Genomic DNA, 19,662 nt, shown 5'->3' on the forward strand with positions numbered 1-19,662 from the left:
TTCCTGTGAGTCAGTATAAAACATGGGGAGCAAATTGGGGAAACTTAATTCTTGCCTGACACTCTTTCAGGTCCAGATAAATTAATGGCAGAAAAATGGGGAAAAGGTGTGGTTCTTGATGTTGGCCTTTTTCCTATCCCGGGCACACTAAATACAGATTGTTTTAGGAAGGTGTAGAAAATATGTTGAAAAACCATAAGCTACCAGTCTTTTGCCATTAAAAGAGACAACTCTTTCACACATAACAATTAGGCCTAGGCTACTGACCCCCTGCTGACCAAATCCAGAAAGAAGCTGACACACAGGTGAGGGGACTGTGCCCTGACCTGTTGACTGTTTCCCCAGTTCACACAACAGTGACTGAAGTAAGACTATATGGGGAGAAGACTCAAACTAACTGTCCCAAGAAGCTTCTTTTTCATTTGCAGCCCTCGAATACTGGCTCAGGAGAAATGGTGAAGAGGGGATGCACAGCTATTGCAGATGGTAACAGAGTGACATCTCCAAATCCCCTGCCGCAACTGACGGGAGGGCAGGAACACGCCCACTGGGATTCAAAAGGGTTTTTGGACAGATCATGGGCAGCTGGATGAAATAATACAAGTTGCAGAAGAACCACATAACCCTAAAAGGATTGATGGTGAGGGTTACATCAAAGAGACAGCCAAGTGAAAAAAGGGGACATGGTGACAGAAAGAGGGAGATGGAAAACACACTTTGAACAGAACAATACAAGCAGAACAGGAAGTGTCGGCACCGGAACGCCAATGACAAGACCTGTTCCTCCTTCCTTCTCCACCCCGGATCAAGGACAAATGTGTAGAGAGAATGAGTGCACTGGAGATGGAGCCTTCAGGCTCAAGGAGGAAGCCACAATGCTGGGAAGTGAAAGACAGAGACTGAGGCAGAGACAAACAGAAGAGGAGAAGAGAAAGATGAAGAGTAAGAAAAACCCTAGAAAGCATAGGACTGGTTATGACAGTGAAGGACAAGAAGAATGTGAAGAAGAAAATGAAAGGAAGAAGAAGGGATGTGTGACACATCCAGAGAGGAAGGAAAAGGTGAGGACACCTCCAGTGATTCTTCTGAGTCAGAAGAAGAGGACAACAAAACATGCATACTCAGACTAAGGGGCAAAGTAAAGGTTGCCCTGCCCCCCACCACATCTGAAGGAGATAACAAAACAGAGGGAGGAGCATGCCATCCAACTACTCCCAGATGCCAATGACTGCCTGGGAAGAGGAACAAGGTCCAGAAGAATCCTGGCCACATGCACCATCTGGGGGCCTCACTGTGCAGCTTCCAGGGTCTAGTCAGTACAAAAATAGGATGCAGCAGAAAGCAGCACATAGGCCTAGACACAGACCCACACGTAGACACCACTGATGGGAGGGATAAACCAGTATTTACATAAACACCCTAGTCTGATTTCTTGTAGACTCAGAAGCAGAAGTTTCATTGATTAAATCTAAAGTGCTCCATAATGCTCATAGAACATGAATTTCTCATTCCTGACACAGATGTTGAAACAGCCATCAAACCTATTTACATGTAGACACAGATATTTTACACACATTTATTTTTTAGGGAAAAGAAAATACCAGTTATGAAATGCTCTTCTTACACCATGCAAACTCCCCCATCCTGCCTCTAGAGAAAAGGGGGCTGCTGGTAGTTTTTCAAGATCTTAGGGAAATAAATAAATGACCTTATGCGGTAAAGCTATTGTCGTGGGTTCTAACAGCTCCATGTTGATTTTCTGTGATTGATTCAGCAAAATGCACATTTAAGCATTAAGTTCATCCTGACTCAAGATTCAGTCTTGTCTTCACATTTTTGCAATGGGTGATGATTATATTTGTTTGTATCTCCCAAAACAGGAGATTGTCAAAGTGACACAGTGTCACTATTAGGTTCTTAGCAGGGAACTGTCATAAGGATTTTTCAAATGATTAGGTGGATTTCGTTCCAAAAGGGGTGCGTTTTTAATTTCATCACAAATCAGGCACAGGAAATCCAGGATTTTCCAAAGACCACAATACTAAATTCTCTTGGCTCTGGCAGGCTAGTGCCTTTCATGGATTATAATTTTTCCTTTGTGGAGATCTCCACCCCAGACATGGGGAAACTGCTGGCCATTGACTGATTCTTATTTTTTGATTTTGAACTGCTAGGCAGACACATTTTTCACTGACTTAAAAGCATTTTGACCAACTTTTGACTGACTTTAATGACTGGAAGCAGGATTCTGTCCAGCTCTTCTTTTGTTTCAGACTGTTTGACGCAGCTAAATCTTTCTAACCTTAACTCTGCTTTTTGTTTTGTAGATGGAGTCAGTGCGGGCAGCTATGTGACTTGATTTGTAGCATATGGTTCTTTGTCACCCTAGGAACAACACAGTATGCATTTTGATTCCCAGCATGCATTAAAATGGCCTTTTCTCTTCTACAGGTCCGGCTCACCAAGAATTTCTAATCAACCGATTGTTTGCATTCTTTCCTCACCTGCCTTCTACTGCTGTATACAATGGTAGGCCCATAGAGGTTTCTAACGACCCGGTGATGCTGCCCTGCTTTATTCTAACTGCATAGGCTTTCTACTGTATTCTTTCCCTTTAAAGATGTCTCCTAGCATTGATACATGGTTCTTCACCATGTATCAAAAGGAGGGATGGGGAATTGTAAATATTATGGTGCGCACCAAGGGTTTTGGGTTTCTAATTTAATAATTTTTTTTGAGTGGTGTGTTGAAAATGTTGTGTTTAATTGTTGAAACTAATCGACTAACAAAACTAATGAACTAATGCCCCACAACATCCAGACAGGCAGCGAAAGCAGTGAGACCATCACCAGACAGTTAAGATCATCCCAGGTGATACGGCCAACTTCAACTGCCGCCAGGGTAGTTGAGAGGGACACATGGGTCCATGCATCACAGTGCGAAGTGTTTCCCCAGCGAGGATGCCCTCCAACAACACAGACAATGGCTGCAGTGCTCACCACTGTCCTGGTCAGCACAGCTAGGGTACTCCAACACCAGCTCAACAAGATGGCAGACGTTTTTCTACAAGGAGCTCTCAACAAACAGACTCCACTAGTACTCATATAACCACAACACCCACACAGATTATTGATTCATTTGCACTCACCAGTCGAACTGATGTCATTTACACTGATTTTCACATTCACACTGTTTCACACAAGGAAGGAAATAACTGTCATAACCAGTGAAGATGCAAGAAGAGGATGCAGAGGGGAGACGTAACATTGGCATGTTACCAACGCAGGAGGAAGAGGACAGAAGAAGAGGGATTCAGAAAAACCACAAAAAAACCATGCAACCAAGAGAACACCACCTTACACATTGCACACCCACTCAAGCCCCCTCCCAATCAATAGAGGAGGTTAGAACTGATTTGGCCACGCTGTGAACATGAATTAGGATTATACACAGCAGATTCAGAAATGTTGACTCTGGTAGTAGAAAACTCAGTCATTCTCTATTTATATTTTATTTTTTGTTTGTTTTCTTTTTCCTTCCACATTTACCTCATTTGTTTTGAATCACAGTTTCACCAGCAAGACAAAAATGGAATTCAAGGGAGGGAATAAATTTAGGCACCTAGAGTTTTGTGGGATAAAGGGAACAATATCAACTTCAGCCGTAATCATTTCTCTATTTATAACAATAATCCTATAGTCTCATCTCCAGAAAATAGGTCAACCACAGAACCCATTCAGCCCATTAATACTGCACACATAATAAACTTTATTCCACCAAACAGTACAAATTTCACAAAAGATTTAGAAGACCCAGGAAGATTGCTCAACCCATGGAAGACGAAGAGTCAGATAGTGAGGTCAGAGAAGAGGAAGATGATTTCTTTGCTTAAATCATGATTTGATTTTACAACTTCTGACATTTCAATGACATAATTGTAGATATGCTAAGTCTAATAGTGATTTCACACCAATAAATGGTGTGAAAGGAGGGATTTTTGTTTTGTTGTTTGTTCTGTAATGCCATCTTTTATTCACCTATTTTTATTAAATTTTCTTGTTAATTTCATCGGATCCAGCTTCTCCTTTCTCAAAATCTGAAAAAAAAAAACGCAACAATAAACAGCAACTCTCTGAATTAGTTCTTTACATTTTTGTCAGCAGATGATCAGAAAATGTGTGTAAAGTTTTAACCTGCGCCAAGAAGATAAGAGATGAAATTATACATTTCTCATGTTTGGATTATATACTTTTAGAAATCATTAACAGAATTACCAGTGTATCTGAAAGTGTTATTGTCAGACACCCAGCAAAATGTGCTCAAAGCTGCATTAAGTGACTTTTTGGACACTTGTAGGCCAACAACAATGACACATGGTGATGTATTCAAATTTTTATTTTTTATATAGCTAATGTGTTAGCATACAATTTGCCATTTATCCATCCAGTACAGACCAACAGTAGCATTTCTGCTGCATTTCTGGCCACTTGTTGAATAAAATATTCACTCTCATTTTAGAAGGTAGCGAATGCAATGGGTTTATTAGACCGTTTTTCCTGAAACTCTGCCATAGACGGAGTTCTTCAAACCCAAAACAAAAAGCTCAGTTGAGCTACATAGTTGGGTGATAATTCACCCAAAGCCATTTAACATTTAAAATAACTTTTGTATTGTCTATTTGTGAATGAGTTGTAACCTCACAGAAAAATGAGCCATTCACCGGCTTTCTCAGTTGCCTTTGAAAGCCTCTATGCTACTTACTATGTACCATTAATATAAAACATTTATTTGAAAATGGCTATGCTAACTTGTTTTACACTGTGGTGTATAACATATGTGCATTTGACCATTACAGTTTAAAATAACACTCTAGCAGCTGGATAGAGGCTCAGTGAACTCTTAAGGGGGGAGGAGTGATTGGGTGTGTAAAGAGTGAACCCTCCTATGGAATTTGACCTCTGACCCAGTGTTAGGGGGAGTAGTGATTAGTGTTTATGAAGGGACTGAACCCTTCTATGGTGTCTAACAGATGTTTACACTTATCCTACAGCACTGTGCCCTTATGTGGATTGGAGCTTTAGATTGCAGACTCTGACCCTTATATGGTATTTAGCAGATACCTAAACATGTCCTATATAAGCTGTGTTTGATGTACAGAGAGACAGAGTGGTTATCGGGCTGGGTCACTCTCCAAGCTGGTGCAGAGCTTGTAATTGATGCTGAACTCCTTGATGTAATAAACTTTTATGATCAAGAACAGTGTCAAGCGAATTTCTTAACACATCATCGCAGCATTATTGTTCGGACACCACAACACCTAGACAGATAAGTAAAATATATAAATGACAATTTCTTATTCTGCTATTACTAAACCTTTGTTTGCATTAGATTTTTGTTCATTGTTAATGGTCAAACACCAGCACCTGTGGAAATTACAGTAGGTTTGAAGAGTATAGTTTAAATCCTGCAGCCCATCAAACTTATTTTGTAATCTTGTTTCCATGAGTTGATATTACTTTTCCTCATAATAAATACAATAAAGAAATGCTAACGATTAAATGAAGTTGTGCCTTTTGTTGAGTTAGCTTTAGCACTTTAAGTCCTTATAAATGAGGACTTTCAAGACAAAATCTGCAGTATGCTGCCCTCCTGTGGTGTAACTGTAGTTCTTCTGGAGGTCTGGATAAGAGGTGAAGCAAGGTGCTACTGATATGATTTACTGAGCAGGATATCTTATATTTAACTTTTATAGGAGTGTATATCAAAGTTAATGTCCATTGAGAATTGATTTTAAGATTTAACTTGCTGAAATGAAACAGAAGCTCAATAGCAGAAGTGAGTAAATGTGTTGAATACTTATGTTCTCTGGGAACTCCTGTTGAGTGGTCTTAATGTTATGTTTTAGGCGGACCCAGAAGCAGATAACAAAGCAGTTAAGATAAAAGTCCTTATTGACAAAACGATCTGTTGGTGGGGCGGCTGGCATGACACAGGCAGGTAGGAGATGGCATGGTGTTGGTAGAGACGGTTGGTGGTGAGCGATGAAGTGTAAGCACAAGAAACCTGGAGCACAGAAAAATCACTCATCAGCAAGAGGCAAGTTGGCGTACCTCTAATATACATCTAGTTTTGTAACGAAGTTGAAATAGGCTGCTTCTACTAGAGTGACGGACCAATCTGGCGACAAGTAGCAGTAGATGGTAGCCGGGCCCACAACACGCACGCACATAGGCTACACACAAACACTGTAATTTACTCTCCTATTCTGGAACTAGATCAAGAAATCTTATGACATTGGTTGGCATCCCAAATAATCTTTGGGTGTGTCTATCTCATGGATGTAAAGGGTAGGTCAGGCGTTCAAAGTCAGCAGAATGCAGCCTCTGGGAGAACCCATAACAAAAGCACAAGTACAGCAAGTGGTTTATTACTTCATATCGGGATATTGTCAAGGCTGCAACACACCTCGGTAGCTTATCTGATAGAGCTTGCACACCATGTACTAAGGCTTTCTGCAGTGGCCCAGGTTCTACAGACTTGGTGAGACATGATCAATGCATCGATCATAGTAAACAATAATGTTTACTTTATCCCTGTGCCTTGACTTCATCTATAAATCTATTCAATATTGCCAATATTGTTTCTGTCTTCTCACTCATTTCTCCATATCCTTCTCTATATTGCTATGATGGATGAGGATCATGTGTTTGGTTTACCTATTTGTATATTTAACTAAGAATAATTTAAATTAAAGATATACAATTGTATCATTTCATTGTTAAATGAATTGAATTCAAAACATTTTGATTGTGTGCGTATCTGTCCTCAGCTTACTGGTGGACCCATCAGCCTAATATTTTTGAACATGCTCAAGGACGTCTCATGGTTGCAGCAACTCACAATTTTTGGAAAAAACTATTTTATTGGCTGAACCTGTCGTAAAACTTACTGCAATATTCTGATGTCGCCTCGCTACAAAATACAGAACAAATCCATAGTACGGCCACCCTGAATAAACCCTCTGAATGCTGAATCATGTTAATGATCAACAAGGTGGACCTTGTTCATCATTAAACCATTCCATATGAAAATCCCCATTGCATAGTACTTCCTTGTACTACTTTAATACAGCAAAATGATCCTGAAATTATCAAAGGGAAATTGAAGTGAGTGAGTCCCTCTTTTCTCGTTATACTTGATGAAACTGCAGATGAAATGGAAATAACTGTGATACACTTAATCATCCTGGGAGTCATCACAGGTGAGATCTTATTGCTTGATACGGCAGATACAAGCATGCGTTTATTCACTTATTTTTAAAGATATAGCCATTAATTATTTAAGCTCAGTTTAACAGCTTCAGATTACACTCCTCCCTGCTTTCATTTGGGAGATGTTGGAAATGTTACTGCAAATGTGCTTCATTCCCCCCTGGATTATCCACTGGAAATTATTTTCTTAACTCATGAGGAATCCAGTACTTCCTTCATATACCAAATGTTGATTTTTGAGAACGAGCATCAGAATATACACTGGAAAGAATCACATTGTAAACTTTCTACATAGATACATTATGACAAAATACACCAATCTTCAACATTCTGTTGTACTTAGTGGTTAATAATATATTTATAAACCAGAGGTTTTGTTAGCAGTAAATAGGCAAGTTTAGAAAAAATTCAAAGCTACAACTGAGTTTTAAAAAAATCATGAGCCTTGGTTGGTTGATCATTTTGTCTGCTGCAGATTTGGGTTTTGAATAGTTATTAGATCAAGACCTTGTTTTGAATTGGGATTTAATCACATCATCACAGTATCCAATTTTACAATGTCCTCCATTCTAATTAATTTTAGAGATGTATAACTTTTAAACTCTTCCAGGTTTAACCAAAGGAGCTGGTTTGTTACCAGACGGTCCTCTGAATGCAGCTGTGGGAGGGACGGTGATGTTCACCACAACACTGACTCCAGCAGAGAAACCCTTTATAACAGCAGCCTGGAACTTTGGTGACAGATTCATAATCACTTCAAATGTTGGAAACATAACTGGACCAGAGTATGAAGGCAGGATCACCTTTTTCACATCTACTGCATCTCTGGAGCTCAGGAATCTGACTCTTAATGACAGTGGAGAATACAGAGTTACCGTTACACCACAGGGAGAAGCACAAAAGCATGGAACCACCAGACTGTCTGTACATGGTGAGCAAATGTTTCATATTGCATCTCATTCAGTACTGAAAGGAGATTATGACAATTGAGAAATAAATAAATATTGTGTCTGTTAAAATAATTGTGTTTACATGCTCGGTAGTTTCAAATAAAATCTGTAATTATGTTATTACATAGTATAATACTAAGGCAAAACAAATAGCAATAATTGCATTATAAACACCCTGAAAACCTAATTTCTCATTTAACTTCTTACCATGAGCAATGGGGACCTACATTAACACCAGCTAAGACTGAACAGTATGCAGAAAACAATCACATTGTAATTACTTACTAGATATTGCGGTAAGAGTCATTGTTTCAGCGGTAATGGTAATTTTTTTAATAAAGCAAATCTGTATTATAATGATGTGATATTTTCTGGCGTCTGTATCAAACCAGCATGTTCCCTTATGACTGGAGAAGATTATTTGTAGGCCGGGCATGTGTGTAACACAACAATGCTTAATTTATAATGGTGTGTTGTGACGCATTTTACCTTTATCCAAAAACTGCAGCTTCTGTGATCTGAGATTTACGACAACTGGTGCTTAGCAATACCCTTATATTTACTGGTATGATTAAGTACTGACTTCAACATTATGTTTAAACATGTAGTCCTAATGGATGCACTGAGTTTGCTTTTATTTTGGTACACCTGTATGAATCTGTACATATTTAGCTTTTGTTGAGACTGTATCAGATAGATTTTGATTGGAGTTAAGGTCATACACACTAACTGGTGTTAAATTGGGCTGCAATATATTGAAAATTGATTATAAAGTGAAACCACCTAAATGTGCAGCCTAAACCATTATACCACTGAGTTAAATCAATGACTGTTTGACAAAATATCAACAAAAACTGAATTTCCCTCTAATGTGCAAATAATTTAGTAGAAACCCCAAATAGCCTTTTTGATCTGTGTATCATTATTGTCATTAAATAATAAGCGACAACATGTTTTTTGTTGTGGCAGGAGCTAGTGTAAACTTTCAGCTTGCAGCCATGAATTCTCAACATGCCATAATAAATATGGGATTCATTCTCAGCCACTGCAATGTTTCCCTCTACTGTACCTTTTGTAATGCAAAGAACAGTATTGTTTTTCACCCACAGAGCCAGTTTTTAATGTAATAGTAAATGCCAGCAGCACAGACTTGGTGGAGTTCAGCAGCTCTGTCCATCTGTCCTGCTCCTCCTCTGGATCCTCCCTCTCTTTCCTCTGGCTGAACAGCAGCTCTGAGGTTACAGCCAGCGACAGAGTTCAGCTCACTGATGGAGGCTCCACTCTCACTATAGTCAATGTGACCCGCTATGACCAGGGACCATTCAGGTGTCGTGTGTTCAATCCTGTCAGTAATGGCACCAGTGATCCTGTAAACCTAACCATCAGCTGTAAGTTGCTAACCCACATGACAGTACTTTATCTGACAACATCTGTATACAACCATCAGAGATAGTTTAGATTATTGTCACAGCTTAGTAAGGAGTGGCTTTTTTTGTTTATTTCTTTGTTCTGTCATGGTTTGGACAACTTATTAACAATACATTTTTCAACCTAACAGAATCCAGTTCAACTGCAAACTAAAGTGTCAACTAAATCTTTATACAGTCATTTTCATATAGAAAGTGTTTAATGCAGGGCTGTTCAGTTACAATACACTGTACAGCTGTTTCTTTTCTTGCTCATAATAATCACTTAGAATACCGCACAGCGAGCTAAAGCTGAATGCCTTTTTATTTTTCATTACATTTTGGTGATTTGTTTTCTGTTTTTATCCCGGAATTCAGATGGCCCAGAAAATATTAATTTAAAGTTTTCTCCAACACAAAAATATTATGAGGAAGGTTCAAACATCATCCTGTCCTGCTCAGCTGACTCCAGACCTGCTGCCCACTTTAACTGGTTTCTGAATGCAGACCTGCTTTCTGATACTGGACCAGAGCTCAGACTGATGAACATTCAGGAGAGTCAGAGTGGAAACTACAGCTGTCGGGCCTTTAACAACAAAACGGACAGATATGAAACATCTCAGCTTTCAGTTGTTTTTGTACTGGGTAAGTTTGAATACAAAGTTTTGTACAAAATGTGGATTTTAATGACGGGATTAGGGCATGTACTAGTAATTGTATCAGGCAAAACTTTCTTAAATATAAAAAAGGATGTACTAACATTTGTGGCACAAACAGAAACAGTACGACGACCGAACAGAAGGGGGTGATTAGTGAATAGCCTAGTAGGCCAAGCTGCCCGCAGCTCTGTGATCAAATACAATTTTACCCATAGCCTAGTAAAAACAATAATCGAAAACGTGGTGGTCAGCGTTGATAATGTGTTAAACGCTGACTGCAGCTTGATCATTGCCTCTATTAAGGCGAGGGTGTCGGCATCTGTGACTGAAGTAAAATTAATTATTGATATTGCTGAAGGCTGGCAATACATAGCCTAACATGAGCCTACACGCTGCAACATTATACTCACTTTTAACATTTGACAAGACTACACAGCTCGCATGGGTCTCATTGTTGTCTCAGCGGCTTCTCACTGACCCGACCTTCTCTGCTTCTGATTGGCTATTAGTCCTTAACTGGGAACTGCACATGTGCAACTCCCTACAAGATCATGTAGAGGCAAGACGCATCACTCCATAGCTGAAACGAAGCCTTCAACAGAACAGGTGAAAGTAGAGCTGCAGCAATGTGCAGTATGACAAAAATACAGTGTTTTAAAAAAAAATTAAACTATGTAAACCTGTTCTGGTACAAAACCTAAATAAGATTGTGAACCTGAAAATGAGCATAATACCACATCTTTAAATGCACATTATTTTCGGTAACTGTAATATCTTTGCAGTAATCTAGTCTGGTGACAGATTATATTGCCTTTCACATCTCAGTTGTTTTTGGAGTGACTGATAATGACATTGCCATCCAGTCTGATTGGTGGGCTAACAGTTAACTTTTGCGTATATAAGTGAATGTAGTTGTGTCTAATTATGCAAGATAAACCTGTTAGATAAGCTAACACTGATAAAGCATTAAGATATAATGATCAAACAGGCAAAATGGGTTGGACAGCTAAGCTCATCCTGCTCATCACCAGTAAATAAACGGTGGAGCCATAACAGAAGTAATGTATGCTATGAGTCAGGTGGCTGCAGTGATGCAAATATTATCTTCAAAAACACACCGAATATGTAGAAAAAACAATTTAAACAATTTATTATATTAATTCAGCCGCACTCTGAGTAATGACTCTGAAAAGCAAAACGCGTGTTCCCTTGTCTTATTTCTGCATTTTTGCTGTAGGATTTTAATGTTAAGTCCATGTAAAGTCTCAAGTCCACATTCTCATGACTACATGTCCAACTCAAATACAAACCTTGAACACCACTTATTACTCATTATAGTATCTTAAAAATGGGACTCATTCCCATGCTCTATGTTGCCACCCTCTACTGAACAGTGTCCCCTTTTTAAGGCAAGAAAGCTGGCAAGTATAAAACCACTGTGTTTTTCACCCACAGCAAGTGTTTCCAATGTTGTGGTAACCTTAAACACTACAGACTTGTTGGAATTCAACAGTGCTATGAGTTTGTCCTGCTCCTCGTCTGGATCTTCCCTCTCTTTCCTCTGGCTGAACGGCAGCTCTGAGGTTACAGCCAGCGACAGAGTTCAGCTCACTGATGGAGGCTCCACTCTCACTATAGTTAATGTGACCCGCTATGACCAGGGACCATTCAGGTGTCGTGTGTTCAGTCCTGTCAGTAATGGTACAAGTGATCCTGTAAACCTCACCATCAGCTGTGAGTTATTAACCTACATGTGCATAACATTTATCTTGCAATATATTCATGCAGTTTGCTCTGTGCTGTGGACATACAGCTTCAAAGATACATCTTTGATCTTCATTTGATGGTGTACTGAGGCTTTGCACTGAGCTAAGCTGCATGTTAAGTAGCATTTTCTTCAAGCTACTAACATTACTACTTTGTTGTTGTTTTTACTCCCCATACGGCACACACTGTAGATGGCCCAGAAAATATTTATTTCACAATATCTCCGACACAAGAATCCTTTGAAGAAGGATCAAACATCAGTCTGTCCTGTTCAGCTGTCTCCAGACCCTCTGCCTTGTTTAACTGGTTCCTGAATGGAGACCTGCAGTCTGATACTGGACCAGAGCTCACACTGATAAACATTCAGATGAGTCACAGTGGTAACTACAGCTGCCAGGCCTTTAACAAAAAAACCATGAGATATCAGACTTCTCAGCCATCAGTTGTCTCTGTACTGGGTAAGTTGAAATGAATAGGTTTTTACTGTAGTGACACATTCAACAAGATAGCATTTTATTGTCAGTAGTGGCATTTGGATATAGTACTGGAATTAGCATTCTGTTAAAGGTGGGGGTTGCCATTCTGGACAAATATCCAATATCACAACAAATACCATGATTTGGAACAAATGATGACACAGCAAGTAGCTATAGTTGTGGGTTAGCAAACTTACGCCACAGTTGCTGCAGCAAAGCTAAAATGCATAATAAAGATAATATAGTTAGTAGTAAACGTTTCCCATTTACAGAGCCAAGGCTGTGTTTTTTTTGCGCACACACACTAAACGGACAGCTATGGACCTTAAATAACAAAAGTCAAGAAAAACATTATTTGTGTAATCCAAGGAAAGTTAAAATCCAATGGACTTGGTTGAATACGTTTTGCTTCTTCAGTTCTGACTGACTAGCAAGGAATCCCAGCCATTTAACCTCTGTGGGGTCATTATCAAGGTGATGGATACCGCTTGGTTCATTATTTATGCATTTCTTAAATTAATAAGTTACAACTGTACTCTGAAAGTAACAACTAGATAGTTACACATAGCCCAGGGTAGGTGTAAATCATTAAATGTCACAGAATAAAGCTCAACAATTGTTAAACTGCAGTTTTTCTGCCACACAGCATAATTTTTTTTATAAATTGCATACAATTATGCGACACTGCAATCCAGCAGAGCCCTTATTTATTGAAAAATTTTTATTTAATTTTTATTGATATATCAAATTATTACGATGTGCTATGATGCCATGTGGCTCATACCAGCAAGAAAGCTAATGTGCACAAAACGTCTCGGGTTACGTATGTAACCCTGGTTCCCCGAGAAGGGGAACGAGAGACTGCGTCGGTTACGACACTATGGGAACGCCTCTAGGCGAAGCAGGTCTGAACGTGAATGAAATCACTCCAATCCTATTGGCTTGTTGCTAGAACGGCACGGTGTGACGGAATAACCGGAGGAGTATAAAGCACACCTGTACACACTCATCATTAGCTTAAACTATGAAGCAGGCGCTTCAGGCGGAGAGAGAGGTGCGGCGGGCCGACGCAGTCTCTCGTTCCCCTTCTCGGGGAACCAGGGTTACATACGTAACCCGAGACGTTCCCCTTCGAGGGAACTCGAACTGCGTCGGTTACGACTCTATGGGAACGAGATACCCACTAAACCGTGCCGAAAACCCCGCCTGCCCCTGTGTGCAATAAAGTGGCACGACTAAGAGGAGAGCGCACGAGTGCCAGGTGCCGAAGGAAGGTCAAGACTGTAAAACCGAATGAATATGTGCGGAGTGGCCCAGCCAGCCGCTAAACAACATCCTGCAAGAGGCCCCCGGAAAGGAGGGCTCGAGAGGCCGCCTTGCCTCTGGTAGAATGAGCCCTCACAGCCACAGGTGAAGGCAAACCGCGCACCTGATAGGCCAGGGAAATAGTCTGAACAATCCAGTTGCTAATAGTATGTTTGGATGCAGGGAGCCCGGCCCTGGGAGACCCAAAACACACTAGCAGCTGGTCAGCCTTCCTCCAACGGGAGGACCTCAGAGTGTAAATACTCAGTGCTCTGACAGGGCAGAGCAGATGAAGTCTCCCGTCCTCCGCCGTCACATGAGGTGGAGGATGAAATGCCTGCAGCACTGTGGACCCTGCCGCACAAGAAGGCACTTTAGGGATGTATCCTGAACGAGGGTGCAGGATAGCCCTAATATTCCCCGGGGCAAACTTTCCCTGTTGCAGGGAAACCGAAAGCGCTTGGAGCTCCCCCACCCTCCTCAGAGAGGTGATAGCAAGGAGAAAGGCCATCTTGAGGGTCAAGTGCTTAGCCTCAGCTGACTCCAGGGGTTTGAAGGGGGCCTCAGCCAACGCCCCAAGAACCACTGCTAGATCCCAAGTGGGAACCTTGGACCGAGTCGCAGGTCTCATCCTCCGGGCACCACGGAGGAAACGTACAACCAAGGGAAGTTTCCCCAAGAACCCCTCCCTCAGAGGGGTATGGAAAGATGAAATAGCTGCCACGTACGCCTTGAGGGTGGAAGGGGAAAGACCAGCAGAGAACCGGTCCTGAAGGAACTCAAGTACCTGAACCACCGGGCAGGTAACAGGGTCCACCGACCGCTCCCTACACCAAGTGGAGAAAACACTCCACTTCAGGCCGTACATCCTCCGTGTGGACGGGGCCCTGGAGCTCAGGAGGGTCTCGACTGCTCCGGCTGTTAGACCCGCCTCTAGATACTGTGCCCCCTCAGGGGCCAGACCCACAGTCGCCATATGGCGGGGCAAGGGTGAAGAACCCGGCCCTGCGCCTGGGACAGCAGGTCTCTCCTCAGAGGGACCCGCCACGGCGGGCCGTCCAGGAGCGACATGATGTCCGAGAACCACACCCGGGTTGGCCAGAACGGGGCTACGAGCAGTAGGCCGACATAGTCCTGGCGGACCCGCTCCAGAACCCCGGGAGCAGAGCGACTGGGGGAAAAGCGTACAGACGTAGCCTCGGCCACGAATGTACCATGGCGTCCAGACCCAACGGGGCTGGAGGAACGAGAGAAACCATAGCGGGCAGTGCGTAGTCTCTTGAGACGCAAACAGATCCACGTCTATGGGGCCGAACTCTTCGCACAAGAGCTCCACCACTTCGGGGTGAAGTCTTCATTCCCCGGGCCTCAGCCCCTGCCTCAACAGCAGGTCTGCTCCCTGATTCTGCGTCCCCAGGAGATACATCGCCCTGAGCGATAGTAACCTCTGCTGGGACCACAGGAGGATCTGACGCGCCAGTCTGTCCAGAGGGCGCGAGCGCAGACCGCCCTGGTGATTCAGATAGGCCACCACCGCTGTGTTGTTCTCCTCGGAACGAACCAGGACGTGGTGGCCTTGGAGATCGGGCAGGAAACTCCTTAGAGCCTGGAACACCGCCAACATCTCGAGACAGTTGATATGCCACTCGGATCGATGCACCTGCCAGGATCCCCTTGCAAAGCGGTCGTCCATGACCGCGCCCCAGCCCGTGAGGGAGGTGTCTGTCGAAATAACCAGCCGGCGACAAGACCCTCCCAGCATGGGCCCCTGGGACAGGAACCAAGTTTCCTTCCAAACTGATAGGGAACGAAGACACTTGCCAATATGGTGTCGACACGTGCCGGAGACAATTGTGCCCGCATTGTTGCCGAATCCCATACAACCCCTAGGAACGTAGTTCGTTGGGTGGGCGCCAGCACGCTCTTCTTTGCGTTGAGCCTCAGCCCGCAGATGAGCCAGAACGACATCTCGATGCCGAACCGCCAACTCTCGAGACTGGGCTAGGATGAGCCAGGGAGGGGAGAAAGACTCCCCTACCCCGGTCTTCCCTGAGCTCCGTCGGGACTGGATGACGGTCCTCAGATCGCGTCTCTCAGACGGCTGAGTGTGAGAGCGCCGTCTCGCTGCCCCAGCTCCTCGGGGGGGCCCCCGAGAAGCGACACTCTGCTTCCTCTCCTCTCCGTAGGAGCTCGTAGAGGGAAGGGACCTACGCCTGGCAGCCTCAGCTGCCTTGGGTCCAGACCGGCGAGGGAGGTACTGGCGGAACGCTTCGCACTGTGTCTAACACTTCATGGTTCTGCGAAGCTCCGCCAGATCTTCCTCGGAGGGACCCCCCCTCTGAACCATCTCCTGTAGCAGGTTGGCTTGGTAGGCTTGAAGCACCGTGGTGTGCAAGCTCGCACCTGCCTGGCCATGTACGCCTTCCCCACGAGCGTGGATATGGTGCGACATGGTTTGGATGGTAACGCCGGCTTCTCCAGGGAGGACGCAAGTCGAGGGGAGAGATAGCTTGCAAGCTCATCCTCCACCCGAGGCATCCTCCCATAACCACGGTCCCTAACCCCCATCACATTACTGTAGTTCAGTGATCGGGGTGTGGAAAGCCATGTAGAGAAGGGTCTGCCCCATGATTTACTCAGTTCATCATGTAAATCAGGAAAGAATGGCAGAGACCGGCGTGAAGGTGGCGTGTGGTGCTTAAGAAACCTTTCATCAAGCTACCACTAGCCTGTGGTGTCTGCTCCTCCTGTGGCCAGTTGATGTTGAGCTTAGCCACGGCTCTAGTCACCACCTCCAGCAGCACGTCATAGTCGGGCGCGGCCAGATGACGCCGCCACGACACCCGGAAGTCATCGTCCACTACGCTGAGCAGGTCCGCCTCCTCGGAGTCGGATTGCTGCAGCGTCTCCGGATCCAAACCGCGAGCGGGAGAAGCCGAGAACGGGCTCCCGAACGAGGAAAGGAAGTGTCGGAGCCAGCGGATGAAGGTCGGGAAAAAGCCTCAGCCGTCCCGAAATCCTCCGACAGATCACGCTGTGAACCCATGAGTGAAGCCGCCGGGCCGCCTCAGCGGCTGCAGGGCCCGCGCCACGGGGAAAACACATCCGGCCATCCTCGGAAAGAGAGCCATGCTGTACCTCAGTACCCGCACGGAAAGGGCTTCGCAATGGGCGCAGGCAGCCCCCTCGAGAGCTGCCCGGGCGTGCTCCATCCCCAAACATGAGACACACATCTCATGAGAATCTCCATCCGTGATGTACCGAGGGCAAGAAAAAACACACCTTCTGTACATCTGGTTGCCGGACATGCTGGTAGACTTCTTTTTCAGGTAAGACACACTGCTTGTAGGACTGGAGCTTTCTTCAAACAACATACAGAGCGCCTGCTGAATAAAAAAAAGCTAATGATGAGTGTGTACAGGTGTGCTTTATACTCCTCCGGTTATTCCGTCACACCGTACCGTTCTAGCAACAAGCCAATAGGATTGGAGTGATTTCATTCACGTTCAGACCTGCTTCGCCTAGAGGCGTTCCCATAGTGTCGTAACCGACGCAGTTCGAGTTCCCTCGAAGGGGAACTATAACGATGGAATCTAGGATCTCTGATTGGCCACTCGCAATAGTTATGACTTTACATCAAAACTAGTTAGGTTCTGCCCCAAGTAATTGTGGTGCAACCAATTTTAGTAGCTAATTTTGTTACAAACTAACTAACTAGTAGTTACTAAGCCTCGACTTTGCACCCTAACCTAGGAGAGAAATTAGGAGAGAACCCAGTGTAGGCCCCTAAAGCGATGGGCTTGAGCTGGTTCTTCTTATTTATCCACTGAGGGCCAGCCAACTCATCCTTGTTCATTTATTCTTACAGGTCGGTAAAAGTCACAAAGCACTTCACATCTAATTAGAACAGTTAGGGTTTTTTGAAATGTGGAAATGACGTCAACAGCAGAAGATTACATGCTACGATGATGTGATACAAGTTACTCATCTATCTCCTTAAATGTGTAACCTAACAAGTTTGCTGTGTGTCTGTGAAGGTTCTCAGTCATCCAGGTCACAGGTATCCAAAGAAAGTTGTATCAACTTATCAACAATAATTATGTGTCAATATTGTGTTTACAGCTTTTTTCCACTGATTCCAAGAGGCAAAAAACTTTATTTCAGGTTTAAGGATTTCATGCTCTATTAAGACTAACTTGAGACAATAACATTTGAACAAATGGAGAGCATGTTACCTGGCAAAGATCACGACTCTTGCAACTGTCGACTTAATTCAATTGTTAAAGATTTTTTTTCTTCTTCATTATTCAGTGTGGGAATTGACACAATATTGTCTATCTAAGAACTTAATGCCATGTCATGTAATATGACGAATATGATATGATGAAGTTGTAATGTTTGCTCCTTCACAATGATATTAATTATATTTATTTACTCACCCAATCAACCCCATAGTAACACAGTCAGTTGTTCCTGTTTTCACACAAATTCCGTGATGTTTTGCTCAACAGAGAGAATATCAGGTGCTTCTGTCAAATCATCAACAAACATGCCGATTGAGGGGAGCTCTGTCAACCTAACCTGTGACGCAGCTGGCACTGTCTTTACCAGAAATGGGTGAAGGACGGCTCAGATCTGACTCTGACTGACAACATGGTACTTACGACAAGAACAGAGTGCTGTCTTTTATCAGTCTGAATAAAAAAGACAGTGGAGAATATTCCTGTAAAATCAGCAACCCAATCAACACTGAGGAAGCTACATACACCGTGGTTGTTAACTGTAGGTAACACACTGTACAATGTACATTTACTGTTCAAAATGATGACTGCCATAAATAACTGTGTGCGACTGGTTTTGGTTTGTCAGTATGTAAAACAAGTTTAAGTTTTATAGTCTTTATTATTTGTGCTGCTGTAAGAACTTTACAACTATGTTTTTTTCAGATGGACCAGAAAATGTTCAAATCACAGGTCCAAATGAGATCTATATTGAACAGAACTTAACATTAACCTGCTCTGCTGAGTCCACACCATCTGCTAGTTACACCTGGACACTGAATGGGGCTGAGTTACAGAATTCTGCTATATTTACAAAAAACATCACTGAACTTTCTGACAGTGGCAACTACATCTGTGAAGCAATGAATAATGTAACTGGAAAAACATCATCATCAGCGGTCCACCAGTTGTCTGTAACAGGTAACAAGATGGAGTTGATTGCAGTTTCTTGTTGTTGATGTTGCCCACATTAACCCACAATGTCAAATTGTTATGTTATGTTCAAGGCCTTACTCTTAATATTAAACAAATATTCGCACCTAGTGGGCTGTGAAGTCACAGGAAAGTTGAAATGGTTGTATGCTTTATATCCATAGGCATAAAAGATTATTCCTGTTTACAGAATGGTGTTAAATCATCTTCTTGTATCTTTTTTTTATTTTAGCTGTCAAAACTTCACCCTGTTCAGCTGGTTGCATCGCTGGAATAGTAATTGCATGTTTGGTCATCTGTGGAGCAGGTTTTGGTGGAGGATACTACATATATAAAAAAGGTATATATGAGCCATTTTTTTTATTATTTCGGATCAATACCAATTATGGCAAGTGTATTGGCTCAGTATTGTTGAGTTTGGATTTGCAGGTCAAATCAGTTTTAGTCATAAACCATGGATTACTACAGGGCGAGAGGGAGTGTTAGGATATGAAGAGAACAGATAGAAAATAGGGAACTAGAATCAGGTTGTGACGGTAAAACTCTGTTTAATTTATCTACAACAGGTCAATGTTCAAAAAAGGGTCACCTGCTTATGTACTGCTTTTGCCAGTC

General features: G+C 42.9%; 1 protein-coding gene across 1 annotated transcript; it reads left to right on the top strand.

The window, feature by feature from the left end:
• Positions 1–6,896: 6,896 nt before the first annotated feature.
• LOC119898269 (carcinoembryonic antigen-related cell adhesion molecule 5-like) lies at positions 6,897–18,455 on the top strand. The gene is made up of 7 exons (XM_038712458.1): positions 6,897–7,261; positions 7,882–8,202; positions 9,331–9,609; positions 10,006–10,272; positions 11,742–12,020; positions 12,245–12,511; positions 18,346–18,455. Exons 1-7 carry the CDS (start codon positions 7,216–7,218, stop codon positions 18,453–18,455), a joined length of 1,569 nt encoding a protein of 522 aa, XP_038568386.1. The 5' UTR covers positions 6,897–7,215.
• The last annotated feature ends 1,207 nt before the right edge of the window (positions 18,456–19,662 follow it).

The sequence above is a fragment of the Micropterus salmoides genome, unplaced genomic scaffold (assembly GCF_014851395.1).
Source record: "Micropterus salmoides isolate LMB-PRFRI ecotype aquatic unplaced genomic scaffold, ASM1485139v1 Ms_hic_scaffold_11, whole genome shotgun sequence".
Lineage (NCBI taxonomy): Eukaryota > Metazoa > Chordata > Actinopteri > Centrarchiformes > Centrarchidae > Micropterus > Micropterus salmoides.

Coding starts and splice junctions, on each gene's coding strand:
- LOC119898269 (XM_038712458.1), top strand. CDS start 7,216: ATGGAAATAACTGTGATACACTTAATCATCCTGGGAGTCATCACAG. Junction 8,203..9,330: donor CACCAGACTGTCTGTACATG/GTGAGCAAATGT, acceptor TTTCACCCACAG/AGCCAGTTTTTAATGTAATA. Junction 9,610..10,005: donor TGTAAACCTAACCATCAGCT/GTAAGTTGCTAA, acceptor CCCGGAATTCAG/ATGGCCCAGAAAATATTAAT.